Source organism: Mobula hypostoma, chromosome 10, assembly GCF_963921235.1.
Source record: "Mobula hypostoma chromosome 10, sMobHyp1.1, whole genome shotgun sequence".
Classification (NCBI taxonomy): Eukaryota; Metazoa; Chordata; class Chondrichthyes; order Myliobatiformes; family Myliobatidae; genus Mobula; species Mobula hypostoma.
Window position 1 is genome coordinate 767,906 of NC_086106.1, and position 14,707 is coordinate 782,612.

Consider the following 14,707-nt stretch of genomic DNA (forward strand, 5'->3'; position numbering starts at 1 on the left):
CCAATACCGATCCACGAAGCATGCAGTGGTACAGTGGTGACCGGGACGCACCCAGCACATCTTTAAGAAAAAAGCCGAAACAAACAAGCTAATTAATTACGTGCCGGGCAGCACCTAATTAATTAGCTTGTTTATTTCGGCTTTTTTTCTTAAAGATGTGCTGGGTGCCTCCCGGCTGCCGCTGCATTCTCCGCGGATCGGTATCTGTCCACGGCCCGGGGGTTGGGGTGGTGGGACACTGGGGTGTCGTCTGTTTCCATCAGGGCAGGCAGGTCATCTTCTGTGTCTGCCTGCCTCGATGTCGAAGGTCGAGGTTCGTTGTCTGCTGTGGCTGATGTGGAAGGCTTGCTTGACTACTTAGCCTCATGCATTTTTCTATCATACAATTCTTTGTAAGGACTCAAACCATCCTGCAAATATGCCCTAAACCGACGTACTCTTTCAAAATTAAAGTCGTACTTTATCGTTGCAGCGAAAATCTCATGCAGTTGCTTCACGTTCAGTTCCTGAACGACTTCATTTTCGGTCCATTTGCTACTGCATTCAGTTTCGATTGTTATCCTTTCCTCTTCCAATTGCATCAGCTCTTCATCTATCAGTTCTTGGTCATGGAATGCCAAAACCTCTTCAACATCATCTTTATCAGCTTCCACAAGCCAAGCTCATTTTGTCCTTACTTTGTTCACCACGATCGAAATGCTTAATTATGTCTAGTTTTACGCTAAGTGTAACACCCTTACGAGCTCTTTGAGGCTTTTCCAATACCTTAGAACTCATTTTGCTAACGGCTGCTCACAGGCACGTGTTTAAGCAATGCCGACGAGAATGCTGTTCCGAATCCGGGGGAGAGTAGCTTCTCGGGGCACACGCTGCCTTTCTTTGTAACAGGGAACTAATGTAGGTCTTTTGTAACAGTGAGGTTTCGTAAAGCGAACGTTCAAAAAGCGGGGGACACCTGTATTAAAAGATGCTCTTCTGTGTACCACTGTTGTAATGTGTGGTTATTTGAATTACTTTTGCCTTCCTGTCAGCTTGAATCAGTCTGTCTTTTCTCCTTTGACTTCTCATTAACAAGGCATTTTAGCCACTCACGGGATTTTTTTTTTGCACCATACTCTGATTGTTGTGTATAAAAATCCCAGGAGATCAGCAGCTCCTGAGATATTGAAACCACTAGCGGTGTGCTACACACAGCGCTAGAATAACCACACGGAGTCGGTGAGTTAGAGTTGCGATGAAAAAGATTTATTCAGACTTCGCGGCCTGTTTTAAAGCCTTCCCGTTCCCGCCCTCCTTGGGGCGGGATTGCTGTGGGGAATGCATATTCCCAGACCCTTTCCGCGCGCGGGATTTTCCCCCTGCTGGTGAAGATGGCCTGGCGCCCTTTTTGGGGCTGGCCCTCTGCCTTGTGAGCCGCGCGTGTGTGCCAGAAGGTGGGTCGCCACATAACTCCCCCCAGAACCGGCGATACCTCCCCCAATGTCCACAGTCTGGATCGGCCTCTGTTTGGGAGGTCTGCCCCTGCGCCGCGGTGCCTGAGCCTGGACCGGCTGCACCAAGTCCACGTGGGCTGGTTTGAGTCGGTCCACCATGAAAACCTCCTCTTTCCCCCCATGTCCAGCACGAACGTGGACCCGTTGTTCCTGATCACCTTAAATGGCCCCTCGTAGGGCCGCTGTAGCGGCGCCCGGTGTCCGCCCCGTCGTACAAAAAGAAACTTACAATTCTGCAGGTCTTTGGGTACGCAGGTCGGGCTCTGTCCGTGCTGTGAAGTGGGTATGGGGGCCAGGTTACCGAGCCTCTCCCGTAGTCTGTCCAGGACTGCTGTGGGTTCTTTCTCTTGCCCCCTTGGGGCTGGTATGAACTCTCCTGGGACTACCAGGGGTGCGCCGTACACCAACTCAGCCGACGAGGTGTGCAGATCCTCTTTGGGCGCCGTGCGGATTCCGAGCAGGACCCAGGGAAGCTCGTCCACCCAGTTAGACCCCTCCAGGCGGGCCATGAGAGCCGATTTCAGGTGACGGTGGAAGCGCTCCACTAGTCCGTTCGACTGTGGGTAGTAGGCAGTTGTGTGGTGTAGCTGAGATCCTAAAAGGTTGGCCATACCTAACCACAGACTGGAGGTGAAGTGGGCGCCCCTGTCGGAGGTAATGTGGGCCGGTACCCCGAAGTGGGCTACCCAGGTTGCGATCAGTGCTCGGGCGCAGGATTCGGAGGTGGTGTCGGTGAGCGGGACTGCCTCTGGCCATCTGGTGAACCGGTCTATCATAGTTAGGAGGTACCGCGCTCCTCGTGACACTGGCAGGGGCCCCACGATATCCACATGGATGTGGTCGAACCTCCAGCGGGTGGGTTCGAACCGCTGCGGCGGAGCCTTGGTATGCCGCTGCACCTTGGCCGTTTGGCACTGCATGCATGTTTTGGCCCATTCACTGACCTGTTTACGCAGTCCATGCCACACAAACCTGTTGGCGACCAGCCGGACTGTTGTCCTGATGGAGGGGTATGCTAAGTTGTGAATGGATTTGAAAACCCGTCGGCGCCAGGCTGCCGGGACGACGGGGCGGGGTTGGCCAGTAGCTACGTCACATAGTAGGGTCCTCTCACCTGGGCCTACGGGGAGGTCTTGGAGCTGCAAACCGAAGACTGCAGTCCTGTAACTGGGGATCTCAGCGTCTGCCTGCTGTGCCTCTGCCAGTGCTGCATAGTCCACCCCCTGGGACAGGGCCTGTATGGTAGGTCTGGAAAGTGCGTCCGCCATGACGTTGTCCTTTCCCGAGACATGCCGGATGTCCGTCTTGTACTCGGAGATGTAGGACAGATGTCGCTGCTGGCGGGATGACCAGGCGTCGGACACCTTCATGAACGCAAAGGTAAGCGGTTTGTGGTCTGTGAACGCGGTGAAGGGCCTACCTTCTAAGAAGTACCTGAAATGCCAGATTGCCAGGTATAGTGCCAATAGCTCCCGGTCGAAAGCACTGTATTTGAGTTCGGGTGGTCGTAGGTGTTTGCTGAAGAACACCAGGGGTTGCCAGCGACCCTCGATGAGTTGTTCCAGCACTCCACTGACCGCTGTGTTGGATGCGTCCACCGTGAGGGCAGTAGGAACGTCCGTTCTGGGGTGCACTAGCATCGCGGCGTTTGCCAAGACCTCTTTGGTTTTAACGAAAGTGGTTGCGGCCTCTTCGTCCCAGGTAATGTCCTTGCCCTTACCCGACATTAGAGTGAACAGGGGTCGATGGTTCGGGTTGCTGAGGGGAGGAAACGGTGGTAGAAATTCACCATACCCACGAATTCCTGCAGGCCTTTGATTGTGTTGGGTCGGGGGAAATTGCGGACCGTGTCTACCTTGGCGGGCAGCAGGGTTGCCCCGTCTTTAGTAATCCTGTGGCCCAAGAAGTCGATGGTGTCGAGTCCGAACTGGCATTTGGCTGGGTTGATTGTAAGGCGGAATTCGCTCAGGCGGGAGTAGAGCTGGCGGAGGTGGGACAGATGCTCCTGCCGACTACTGCTGGCTATGAGGATGTTGTCCAAATAGATGAATGCAAAGTCCAGGTCGCGTCCATTAGCCGCTGGAAAGTCTGTGCGGCATTCTTTAGACCAAACGGCATTCGGAGGAATTCGAAAAGTCCGAATGGGCTGTTTTGGGGATGTCGTCCGGATGTACAGGGATTTGATGGTATCCCCGGATGAGGTCTACCTTGGAAAAGATCCTTGCGCCGTGTAGGTTTGCTGCGAAGTCTTGAATATGCGGCACAGGGTAGCGGTCTGGCGTTGTAGCCTCGTTCAGTCTGCGGTAGTCACCGCATGGTCTCCAGCCCCCCGTTGCCTTGGGCACCATGTGAAGGGGGGAGGCCCATGGGCTGTCGGACCGTCGTATGATCCCCAATTCCTCCATCTGCTTGAACTCCTCCTTCGCCAGTCGGAGCTTGTCCGGGGGAAGCCTTCGAGCACGGGTGTGGAGGGGTGGTCCCTGGGTCGAGATGTGGTGCTGTACTCCGTGTCTGGGCATGGCTGCCGTGAACTGTGGCGTCAGTACTGATGGGAAATCCGCCAGGACCCTGGTGAATTCGTCGTCGGACAGTGTGATGGAGTCCAGGTGTGGGGCTGGCAACTGTGCTTCACCCAGGGAGAACGTTTGAAAAGTCTTGGCGTGGACTAATCGCTTCCCTTGCAGGTCGACCAGCAGGCTGTGGGCTCGCAGAAAATCCGCCCCCAGGAGTGGTTGGGCCACGGCGGCCAGTGTGAAGTCCCACGTGAACCGGCTGGAGCTGAACTGTAACTGCACTGTGCGGGTGCCGTAGGTTCGTATTGTGCTGCCATTAGCGGCCCTCAGGGTGGGTCCCGGTTCTCTGTTGCGGGTGTCGTAACTCGGAGGTAAGACGCTGATCTCCGCTCCGGTGTCGACCAAAAAGCGGCGTCCCAGCTGCTTGTCCCAGACGTACAGGAGGCTGTCCTGATGGCCAGCCGCCGTAGCCATCAGCGGCGGCTGGCCCTGGCGTTTCCCGGGAATTTGCAGGGTGGTCTGCAGTGGCGGGCCTCCGTGCCCCACCGCTGGTGGTAGAAACACCATTGTTCGTTGGGCTCCTCACTCCCGTCGCCGGGTTTTGTAGGCTCTGCTGCCGGGCCTGGTCTGGTCTGTCGTTGGGCACGCGGCTTGGTGATCTGTGCGACGGATGCCCCTCTCTCTTTCCTGGCATTCCACAGCACATCTGCCCGGGCCGCCACCTCCCGGGGGTTGCTGAAATCTGCGTCGGACAGCAGCAGGCATATGTCCTCGGGCAGTTGCTCTAGGAGGCAGGGTTTGTGTCCTTCAGCCAGGGCCAGCATCTCGTTCATTAATGCTGACGGCGGCCTGTCTCCCAAACCATCCAGGTGCATTAAGCGGCGTGCTCGTTCACGCCGTGAGAGTCCGAAAGTCCTTATGAGCAGGGCTTTGAATGCTGTGTATTTGCCATCCTCCGGGGGCGACTGTATAAACTCCTCAACTTGTGCAGCTGTCTCCTGGTCGAGTGAGCTCAGCACGTAGTAGTAGCGAGTGGGCTCCGAGGTTATCTGCCGAATGTGGAATTGTGCTTCTGCTTGTTCGAACCATAATTGGGGTCGCAGCGTCCAGAAGCTTGGCAGTTGTAACGAAACTGCGTGAACAGATGCGGCGTCGGTCATCTCTGGTCCAAATATCGTTTGGGCCGTCGGGGTCACCAATTGTAACGGTGTGCTACACACAGCGCTAGAATAACCACACGGAGTCGGTGAGTTAGAGTTGCGATGAAAAAGATTTATTCAGACTTCGCGGCCTGCTTTAAAGCCTTCCCGTTCCTGCCCTCCCTAGGGCGGGACTGCTGTGGGGAATGCATATTCCCAGACCCTTTCCACGCGCGGGATTCTCCCCCTGCTGGTGAAGATGGCCTGGCGCCCTTTTTGGGGCCGGCCCTCTGCCTGCGCGCGCTGTTGTGAGCCGGTTCGTGGGTGCCAGAAAGTGGGTCGCCACACCACCCCATCTGGCAAGAACAATCATTCCACAGATAAATTCACTTAGATTACATTTCATCTTTATTCTGATGTTCAGTTTGAATAATGACTAATAAACTGACCACTGAGTGTATGTGTACTCAGTAGCAAAACTTTAAAATTATTTACTCCAATGGCAATCATTTAAAGAGTTGAGGAAATAAAGCCATAGTAACTTCTCCCGATAAAGATATGTTAATTTCTTCAATAAAATGTAGTGGGTAATGGGATGGTTCTGTGTGAGTTTCGTACGCACAGCCAGTCAGTTTACAGCATGAAAATTATTCAGTCATTCCTGTGCTCATTGCCTGTGTTATTCTCCCTGTTGCAGCTTAATGATTGCAATCCTGACCCTCCCTAATGACTGTCTAGCAGCAGCAGAGGGGCACGGTGGACTTCACCTTTTTGAGGTTGTCAGTGTCCTGTTTGTATGAAGCAAACAACATTTTTGGAACTCATTTTGAGTTTTAAGTTGAATTTGCTCTCATCTGTATAATTGACATGGTATTAAAATCCACTTTTTGTGATTTATGCTATTTTTAAATATGCTGCAAAATTGTTGCTTTAAAATGTATTAAAATTTCTTTCAATCTTTTTTACATAGAGGATTACACGCATAAGTCATCAGCCCAATCGAGAGAGGAAGTGGTCATACAGAGGCAAGTGTTAAGATCCGGACAAGTTTCTGATGTGGTACCGAGAGCTGCAGATGTAGCATCCAAGAATCGTAAGACTGCGAATGATGAAGAGCGTGTGAACTCATTGAGCCAGAAGTTCAAAGCGACAACAGAGTTGGTGCCACTAAATGAAAGTCAACTCGAAAAGCATACACAAGGTCCTTTGTTTTGGTCAATGTCACCAAGCCATGGCAGTACGGCAGTCCCTCTGACAAAAGATCAGTCAGATCCAAGATTAGCAGGAAAAGGGAAGTTACAGGTAATCAGATCAACAAAGGGACAGGATATTCTTCAAAAACTGGCCAAGAAAGTGCAGGAGGCAGCAATTAAACCGTGGGTATGGAAATCAAAGCGAGAAGATTCAGAGAATGTTCCACAAACATTGTTTGAAAGTGGTAGCAAGTTAATCCAGTGTTTCCAAAAGGCTTCCACCGTCTCTGACAGTGAATCTCCCATCGCTCCATTTGAATATACAGATACAACAAAGGTCTTTGAGGAAGGTAAAAGCTTGCATAGACTTCTGCCAGACCAAATATTGAAGCAGGGTCCAGCACAGAATAGAGGAGAACAGGGGCAAATGGAATCTGAACTGGACATGGACTCTGCCTCCTCCATGGATTCTACCACAGCAGCACATGCAGTCAGAGAACCCAAAATATTCATATCTTCCATAGATATTCATTCAGCCAATGAAGCAAATGCAAATGGAGGCTACTTGGTCCTGGATTCCACACAATAGTAGGAAAAGATCCAGAATGAAGTAACTGACCAAAACAAGTGTTACTGTCTTTCTTTCTCTTGCACTCCTGTGCTGAAGATCTCTCCACGCCTTAATGGAAGACTGACTGAGTAACCAATAAACATGTTTCTTGTTTTGGACAGAGGGGCAGTGACTAGAGACTGTGTTTGCCCAAGGCGAGTTTCTGAAACTAATAGCAAGGGCTACCTGCACCCTGTGCTGATGTTGGATTTGACTTGATGTTTACACACAACCTTTTTAAAACTGTTCAAGAAAGTCATGCTATGCTGCTTTCTTGGCCAAACTAAAGCCCAAGCTCTCCTTATTCTGCCCTCATCGAAGATACTGTCCTGCCAGCAGGAGGGGAGTAGCTCTATGAGTGGACAGACCTGCAAACCCCACAGCTGTTGAACCTTGTTGCAATATTAGTACTTACACAATAAAGATGATTGCTGGATGCAAATATGGGCAGGGAAATCAAACCACAGTGAAATTACAATACCCTATGTGAAAACTGCATCCCAAGTGGACTGTCTAGCAAAATGTTGTATTTATGGAGATACTAACAGCAAAATCAGTGCTCCTTCCCATCCCATGTAGGTTAGTAGTTGAAATGAATATTTAATGTGCAAAAATAAACCATAAGAATTTTTTTTTAATGTGAATGAGGGGGCCCTAATTCTACAAGTTATTGAAAATCTGTAGGAATGGGGTCATTTTACACATCAAACTCTGAACTTCTGGAAGGCGTGACATCCTGATTGTTTGTTGTGCATAAAGCATTGAGATATGGGTTAAATTTTTCAAGTTTCAAGTGCTCACTAAGCTTACAGGTTGGGATCTTCCGTTTTTAACATGGGAACATATTGCACAAAAGCATTCACGAAAGGTTATTTTTCCCCTTGTGTGGGTGTTACTGTGTACAGCATTTGCCAATTGTATTTGACATTTCAAAAAAGGTTTTACAATCTTACACTAATGTTAAAATGCCTGAGAGGATATCTGTCCTTTTGCAAATTAGCCATTTATGGGCTACACTTGAACGAAGTTAAACAGTTAAAAATTTCAAAGTTGTAATTCTTCAGGCTTATCACTCGCAGCGGCTCTGACCATGGGGCAGTATGTGAACATTGGGTTCAAATGTACGTGCATTTGACTACGAGGTGAGTTATTTTATTATAATTCCAAGTTAGAAGATTTGAAAAGATTTCTTCGTGATTCCAGTGCTGGATATTCACTGTCCCCTAGCTGAGAGCTAGTTTAGGCCCTGCTTCCACATTCTGAACAAACCAATCCTGGAATAAACTCCCTATACAGTAGTCTAGGGGGGAAACCAGGCACTCTTTTGTAATATTTGACTGGACCTCTGTGTCATTCTGGTTAAATAAACTTAAATTAAGTCCTATGGTTGCCTCATCCAGAATTATCTTGTCTGATCAGATGTAAGTAATGCTGTGTTATTTTATCCACACCATCTTCTATAGGAAGCAGGAGATCCCTTGTGCTATTTCCACTGGTAGCTCTGGATGTGAACAGCAAGTTTATAAGCTGCTTTTCACTTGGGTGTATTGGTGCTGTCTCCATACAGCATAGGCTTTTTCTCTAACCAATACTTGGCTGAGGTTACAATGTTCCTCATGTGGCCCAGCACTGTATTGTACTTCAGAGTGTCAGTTTGTACCACAGTTCTTTGTAGGTCAAACAGTTTGCAAAAGTCTGTTTTAAGACAATTGCCTTAGTGATGGGCAGATCTTGAAAGAGAACATAACAAGTGGCTAGAAATGGGAACATGGACTTAATCCTTTATACATGTGCTCTGGGCTTCCAGTCTTTGCAAACAGTATGCAGCCCAGAAAATCCACTGGAACATCTCTGGTTAGGACCAGTTGTTGCTGTAAGTTGTAGGAAACTCCACTCCTTTCTATGACATGATTATGGGGAGTATGTGGGAACACAGTGGTGTGATGTCAGATTAGAATGGATCCTGCAAGTGGTGAATAGGTGAGAATACTTATGCACATTTTTTGGTACTGTATATTTTCACACTGTGCCATAATGGATTTGAAGGGCCACCAATGTTCTACCTCCTCATGATACAGCCTTTCATTGCCCTGAGGAAATGTCCTCAGGCACTTTTTTTTAAAACATTTTATTTAGTGATACAGAGTGGAAGAGGCCCTCGCAGCCACAGAGCCCAGCAACCTGTTGCATATTTTCAGTGTGTGTGCACAGCCACCTCTGACACTTGTGCTTCATATTCTGTTTGAATGCTTTTGAAATTTTCTGCCTAATTTAACAGTGCTTTAAGGTCAGAGGTATGGCATTGTTATGTATCGTTGAAGAGTTTTTCGTACGGAAGGGAGATCAAGGCTCTATGTACTGTTTCTGAAATTCTGTTGTGTATGTTATTTACTCATCAGGTTGGAATGTACCTGCAGAATTCAGCCTGTTGGATGGGACTAGTATGTTTGAAGATGCTGCATTAAATAGGTTGATAACACTACATTTATTAAATCCTAGTCTCCAATAATCTCTTGAGTTGAATGTGTATAACACTAAGGGTTAGTTGTCCATAATAGATAGAAAATTAATACTCACTTCAATAGCTTGAGCAGAACTTATCAATGGAAATTTGTAGGGCTAATTAGCAAACTGTACTTACAAAATAGTTGTTTTTATTTTAACAGCATCTAATCATTTACTAACCACAGCAGTTGTAATAGAATTGGCTTGTAACTTTGGTAAATGAAGAGGAGACATTTGTAAGTGTTTCATGTCCAATGGGAGGATGTACTTGTGATTAAGGTCTGCAGGGATTTGTATCTTCCTATTCCCTGTTCCGAAAGCAAACATACAGTAAACAGATTGTAATTCCATTCATACCAGAATGCAATATATGAAGTAAGAAAAGATTTTGATTGAGGGAAAGATGTATTTGTTAGAATAGAAAAAATAGAAATCAGAATTTAAAAACCAACAATTGCAAGGACCAGGGATTTCAAAATAGAATGATCCAGGTTAATGTGTCTGTAAATTAGCTGATTGTTACTGGTTGATTTCTTGCAGTGAGGAAATTACTGTTAACCAGCACACTACTTAAATTCAGATTTCCTGTCATGAAAAGCTGCATGCAAAATTAATCTGTTGTTAATCATTTTAAAGGGTGGGGGACTACTGGTGAGACCAAGTTTACCTGATCATTGCTGTTCTGTTTCTCAATCCAGATTAAAACCTTTCTTAACTTAGTTTTGATGGTCAATCCAAAAATGGTGGTTGTTCCCCCCCACCACACACACACCCTCACACACCCCCCACCCCCACACTGCACTTTGATCTCTATATATTTGGAAGATAGGATGAGGAGACACCACAGGGACAGCTTGTCAGTCCCTACTTGAACATGAGGTGAATCTGGTGAAACTCAGGGTAAATGTGAAATGCTGTTTGTTCTCTTGCGCAGGTGTAAGAATGAGAAGCCCGTTTGATGCCACAGGCGATGAACTCTCCTGAGGCAAAGCCAGTTTACAGCACCTCTGCATGCCTCACAACAGCTCACATATCCATTCCCCGTGTGGGAAAAGTTTCTTTTAATTCCCTTTTGACCTATAGCCTTCCAAACCTTTGCTGTTTCCTCTGTTCATGCAGCTAGCGCCTCTGTTCTTTTCCATTTCCATTTCAATTAAACCTTGCTGCAGTTTACAGAAACGGTGAAGATTGGAAAATTACAGTTTGAGAAAATGTGGGCACCTGGCTTAAACTGCAGAGCTAAATGTAATCTATGCACTGTGGCAGATAACCTGGTCTGTCTTCAACAATTATACTTTTAATTTAAGCTAGTCTTTAGATTGTTTAGTTGATATACTAGATGAGGGAGTGAACATGTCCATATGGAAGCTGTCAGTTATGTCAGTGATTAATCATATGTGAATTTTAATTGGGAAATAATTTTGGATTGCATTCCCAAAACAAGTGAATAGTAATAAATACATTTTGATTATCTCCACTTTTTGAGCAGACTAAAGACATGCTTAATGAGGTTTTTTCACTCCACATCAAGATTTTACTCACCTACCTCTACTGATCATCCAGTTCCATCGGTCAATCCTGCTGTCGGGTATTTTTCACACTTATCAGGGCTAATACAGTCAAGTACACAGTCATTAAATGATCAGTTAATGGAATTTAAAACTACACAAACACATAGGTGGCCACCATTTTGCTTGTATTTATCTTAAGGCCAGATTTTCTTTTCACAAGATGTACCCACTGATACCATGATTGGTGCAGAGATGGTGGGTCACGGGACAGATTGTTCTGTACAGAGATGGTGGGTCACGGGACAGATTGTTGTGTGCAGAGATGGTGGGTCATGGGACAGATTGTTGTGTACAGAGATGGTGGGTCACGGGACAGACTGTTGTGTACAAAGATGGTGGGTCACGGGACAGATTGTTGTTTACAGAGATGGTGGGTCACGGGACAGACTGTTGTGTACAGTGAGGGTGGGTCACGGGTCAGATTGTTGTGTACAGAGATGGTGAGCCATGGGTCAGATTGTTGTGTGCAGAGATGGTGGGTCACGGGACAGATTGTTGTGTGCAGAGATGGTGGGTCACGGGACAGATTGTTGTGTACAGAGATGGTGGGTCACGGGACAGATTGTTGTGTACAGAGATGGTGGGCCACGGATCAGATTGTTGTGTACAGAGATGGTGGGTCACGGGACAGATTGTTGTGTGCAGAGACGGTGGGTCACGGGACAGATTGTTGTGTACAGAGATGGTGGATCATGGGACAGATTGTTGTGTGCAGAGATGGTGGGTCACGGGACAGACTGTTGTGTACAGTGAGGGTGGGTCACGGGTCAGATTGTTGTGAGCAGAGATGGTGAGCCACGGGTCAGATTGTTGTGTGCAGAGATGGTGGGTCATGGGACAGATTGTTGTGTGCAGAGATGGTGGGTCACTGAATAGGTTGTTGTGTACAGTGATGGTGGGTCACAGGACGGGTTGCTGTGCTGTACTGGTGACTAGTTGGAAGAAAACTTGCATAGTCCATTTAAAAAAAAGACAAGTGTACCCTCCTCTCTAATGTTTGGCCAAGTACTAGAATTTCAATAATTGTTTAATCATGAGCACAACATTTATATTTGAAGGAAAATGGTGGTTGTGTTAGTTTAGTTCAGTTGCTAACACTTAGCGAGTGAGAAAATTATGGACAATCACTACTTTAGAACTCTAGTACATAATTTAGGCTGACCCAAGTGATGTTTATGGAGTTGATTTTCTCGGTCAAGGCTTTAAGCAAGGTGTTCTGTAAGTCTGCTGAGGTATGCATTAAAGACCTGTATAGCAGTGGACCACAGGCTGAGCTGGCCAACATTCCTCTCCTTCCTGTGTGTCACACTCATTCTAAGTTACCCAAATTGGCTGCTTTTATTTACCCACATATCAATACATTACAAGATAATTGTAAGTGTGAAGCTCCTTGAGACGTTCAGGAGATGTAATTAGGTGCTATGTGAATGCAATTTTTTTTATTATTGTAACATACAAGGTATTTATCAATGTAACTAATTTGTGTTGCAAGAATTCTGTGAATATGGATGTAAGCTGGACTTTGTGAAGACTCCAGAGCATGACTGAGGAAAAATTTCTTAATGTTATTTCATAAAATGTAGAAAACATGGCTTAAAAATTTTAAAATTCATGGTGTGTTCAAGTGCTTGTCTCCATAATGGAACTTTTCCTATCATATTGTGGTTCGTTGTGACTAAAGGATATCTTTTTTAAATGGCAAGCAATGATTTGCTAATGAATTTATCGAAACCTGTTTGTAAAGTTATACCAGTGTTATTTGTATTTTAATATTTTTCAATGAAAGGTGCGTCACCTAACAATTGGTGAGAATTATTTTTAGTATGAATACTCTGTAAATACAGCAAACTGATTTAAAAAGCCTGTTTGCTGCAGTGTTTCATTTGGTTAGATGATCGTGTGTGAATACAGGTGATGAAGCTTAACATCTGATTGGTGATCACAACTTTTGACTTCTCCACCCTCTTCTCTTTTTTGCTCTGTCTTAAACTTAACTTCTGTTTCCTATGTTTCATCCACTTCTGTTCAGTTTTAGTCATACCTGTTGATTTCAGATCCCTAATGCACTTCCAGCACCATTCTTGTTATTCCATGCCATGTCCTTAAAATGAAAAGATGGCCTATGGACATATTTGACTCGTAAATGACAGACCTCTGTCCATTCAAGTAGTTGGGCTGTTGGTGCCAGTCTTTGGGACTGTAGACCCAAGCTTCAGAGACTGGGCTCTTCTGTACATGTAGTTGAGATGCTTATGACTAAACAGTTTGGTAAGAGAAGCAGTCAAGGTGGAGAAGTTCAAAGCAAGGTGGCATAATTTCAAGCTGTTCAGGAACTTTGATCATTTGAAACTGAAATCTGAGGTTTGATTTTTAAGATGAGCTCATTTATTGCAGATATGAAGTTAAATGGAATTAAAGAATGCTTCGTGTTATGTCACTGAGCAGACAGTTGTTACATATGGACTAGATGGACGGAAAGGCTGTTTCTGTGCTCTGTGACTCTAAGAAGATTGATCTTCTATCAGTTTAACTCCATTGTTGATTATCGGTCCCTGAATCACAAAGACCTGCTTTCCTACCCATTGCCATCTGAATTCCAGTACTTTATCTGGCTCTGCATCAGCATTGTATGCCATCTGGTCCTATTTTACAAGAAAAGGCTTCCTTCCCTCCATTTGCATGTGACACTAAACCAAAATGTCAATTGTGTGTTCCACTGGTTTCAGGAGATCTGTTGACAGTGTTTAAAGAGCTGGATGAACATGAGATTCTACAGATGCTGAAAATCCAGAATAACACACACAAAATGCTGGAGGATCTCGGCAGTTCAGGCAACATCTATGAAAATGAATAAACCATTCATGTTTCAAGCCGAGACCCTTCATCAGGACTGGAAATGAAGGGGGAAGATTTCAGAAAAAGTTGGGTCAAGGGGAATCGGATTCAGGTTTATATCACCGGCATGTGTCGTGAAATTCGTTCACTTAACAGCAGTTCAATGCAATACATAATATAGAAGAAGAAAAAAATAATAATATTAAATAAATGAGTAAATCAATTACAATATGCATATAATAGATTAAAATTGTGCAAAAACAAATAATATATATTAAAAAGTGAGGTAGTGTTCACGGGATCAATGTCCATTAAGGAATTGGATGACAGAGGAGAAGAAGCTGTTCCTGAATCACTGAGTGTGTGCCTTCAGACTTCTGTACCTCCTCCCTGATGGTAACAGTGAGAAAAGGGCATGTCCTGGGTGCTCAGGGTCCTTAATAATGGAAGCTGCCTTTCTGAGACACAACTGGTTGAAAGATGTCCTGGGTACTTTGTAGACTAGTACCCAGGATGGAGCTGACTAAATTTACAACGCTCTGCAGCTTCTTTCAGTCCTGTGCAGTAGCCCCTCCATACCAGACAGTGATGCAGCCTGTCAGAATGCTCTCCATGGTACATATATAGAAGTTTTTGAGTGTATTTGTTGACATGCCAAATCCCTTCAAACTCCTAATAAAGTATAGCCACTGTCTTGCCTTCTTTATAACTACATCGATATGTTGGGACCAGGTTAGATCCTCAGAGGTCTTGACACCCAGGAACTTGAAACTGCTCACTCTCTCCACTTCTGATCCCTCTGTGAGGATTGGTATGTGTTCCTTTGTCTTACCCTTCCTGAAGTCCAC

General features: G+C 46.0%; 1 protein-coding gene across 5 annotated transcripts in view; it reads left to right on the forward strand.

Annotated features, from left to right (window-relative positions):
• LOC134352587 (uncharacterized) overlaps positions 1 to 13,308 on the forward strand; it is a 124,802-nt gene extending 111,494 nt beyond the window's left edge. For 3 of the 5 annotated variants that reach the window (XM_063059852.1, XM_063059855.1, XM_063059853.1), the window contains one exon: positions 6,116 to 13,307. In XM_063059852.1, coding sequence (XP_062915922.1) covers positions 6,116 to 6,927 — 812 coding nt within the window. In that variant the 3' untranslated portion in view covers positions 6,928 to 13,307. Of the gene's footprint in view, positions 1 to 6,115 lie in introns of all 5 variants that reach the window. The other 2 variants (XM_063059854.1, XM_063059857.1) reach the window with 2 other exon arrangements.
• Positions 13,309 to 14,707: the final 1,399 nt, after the last annotated feature.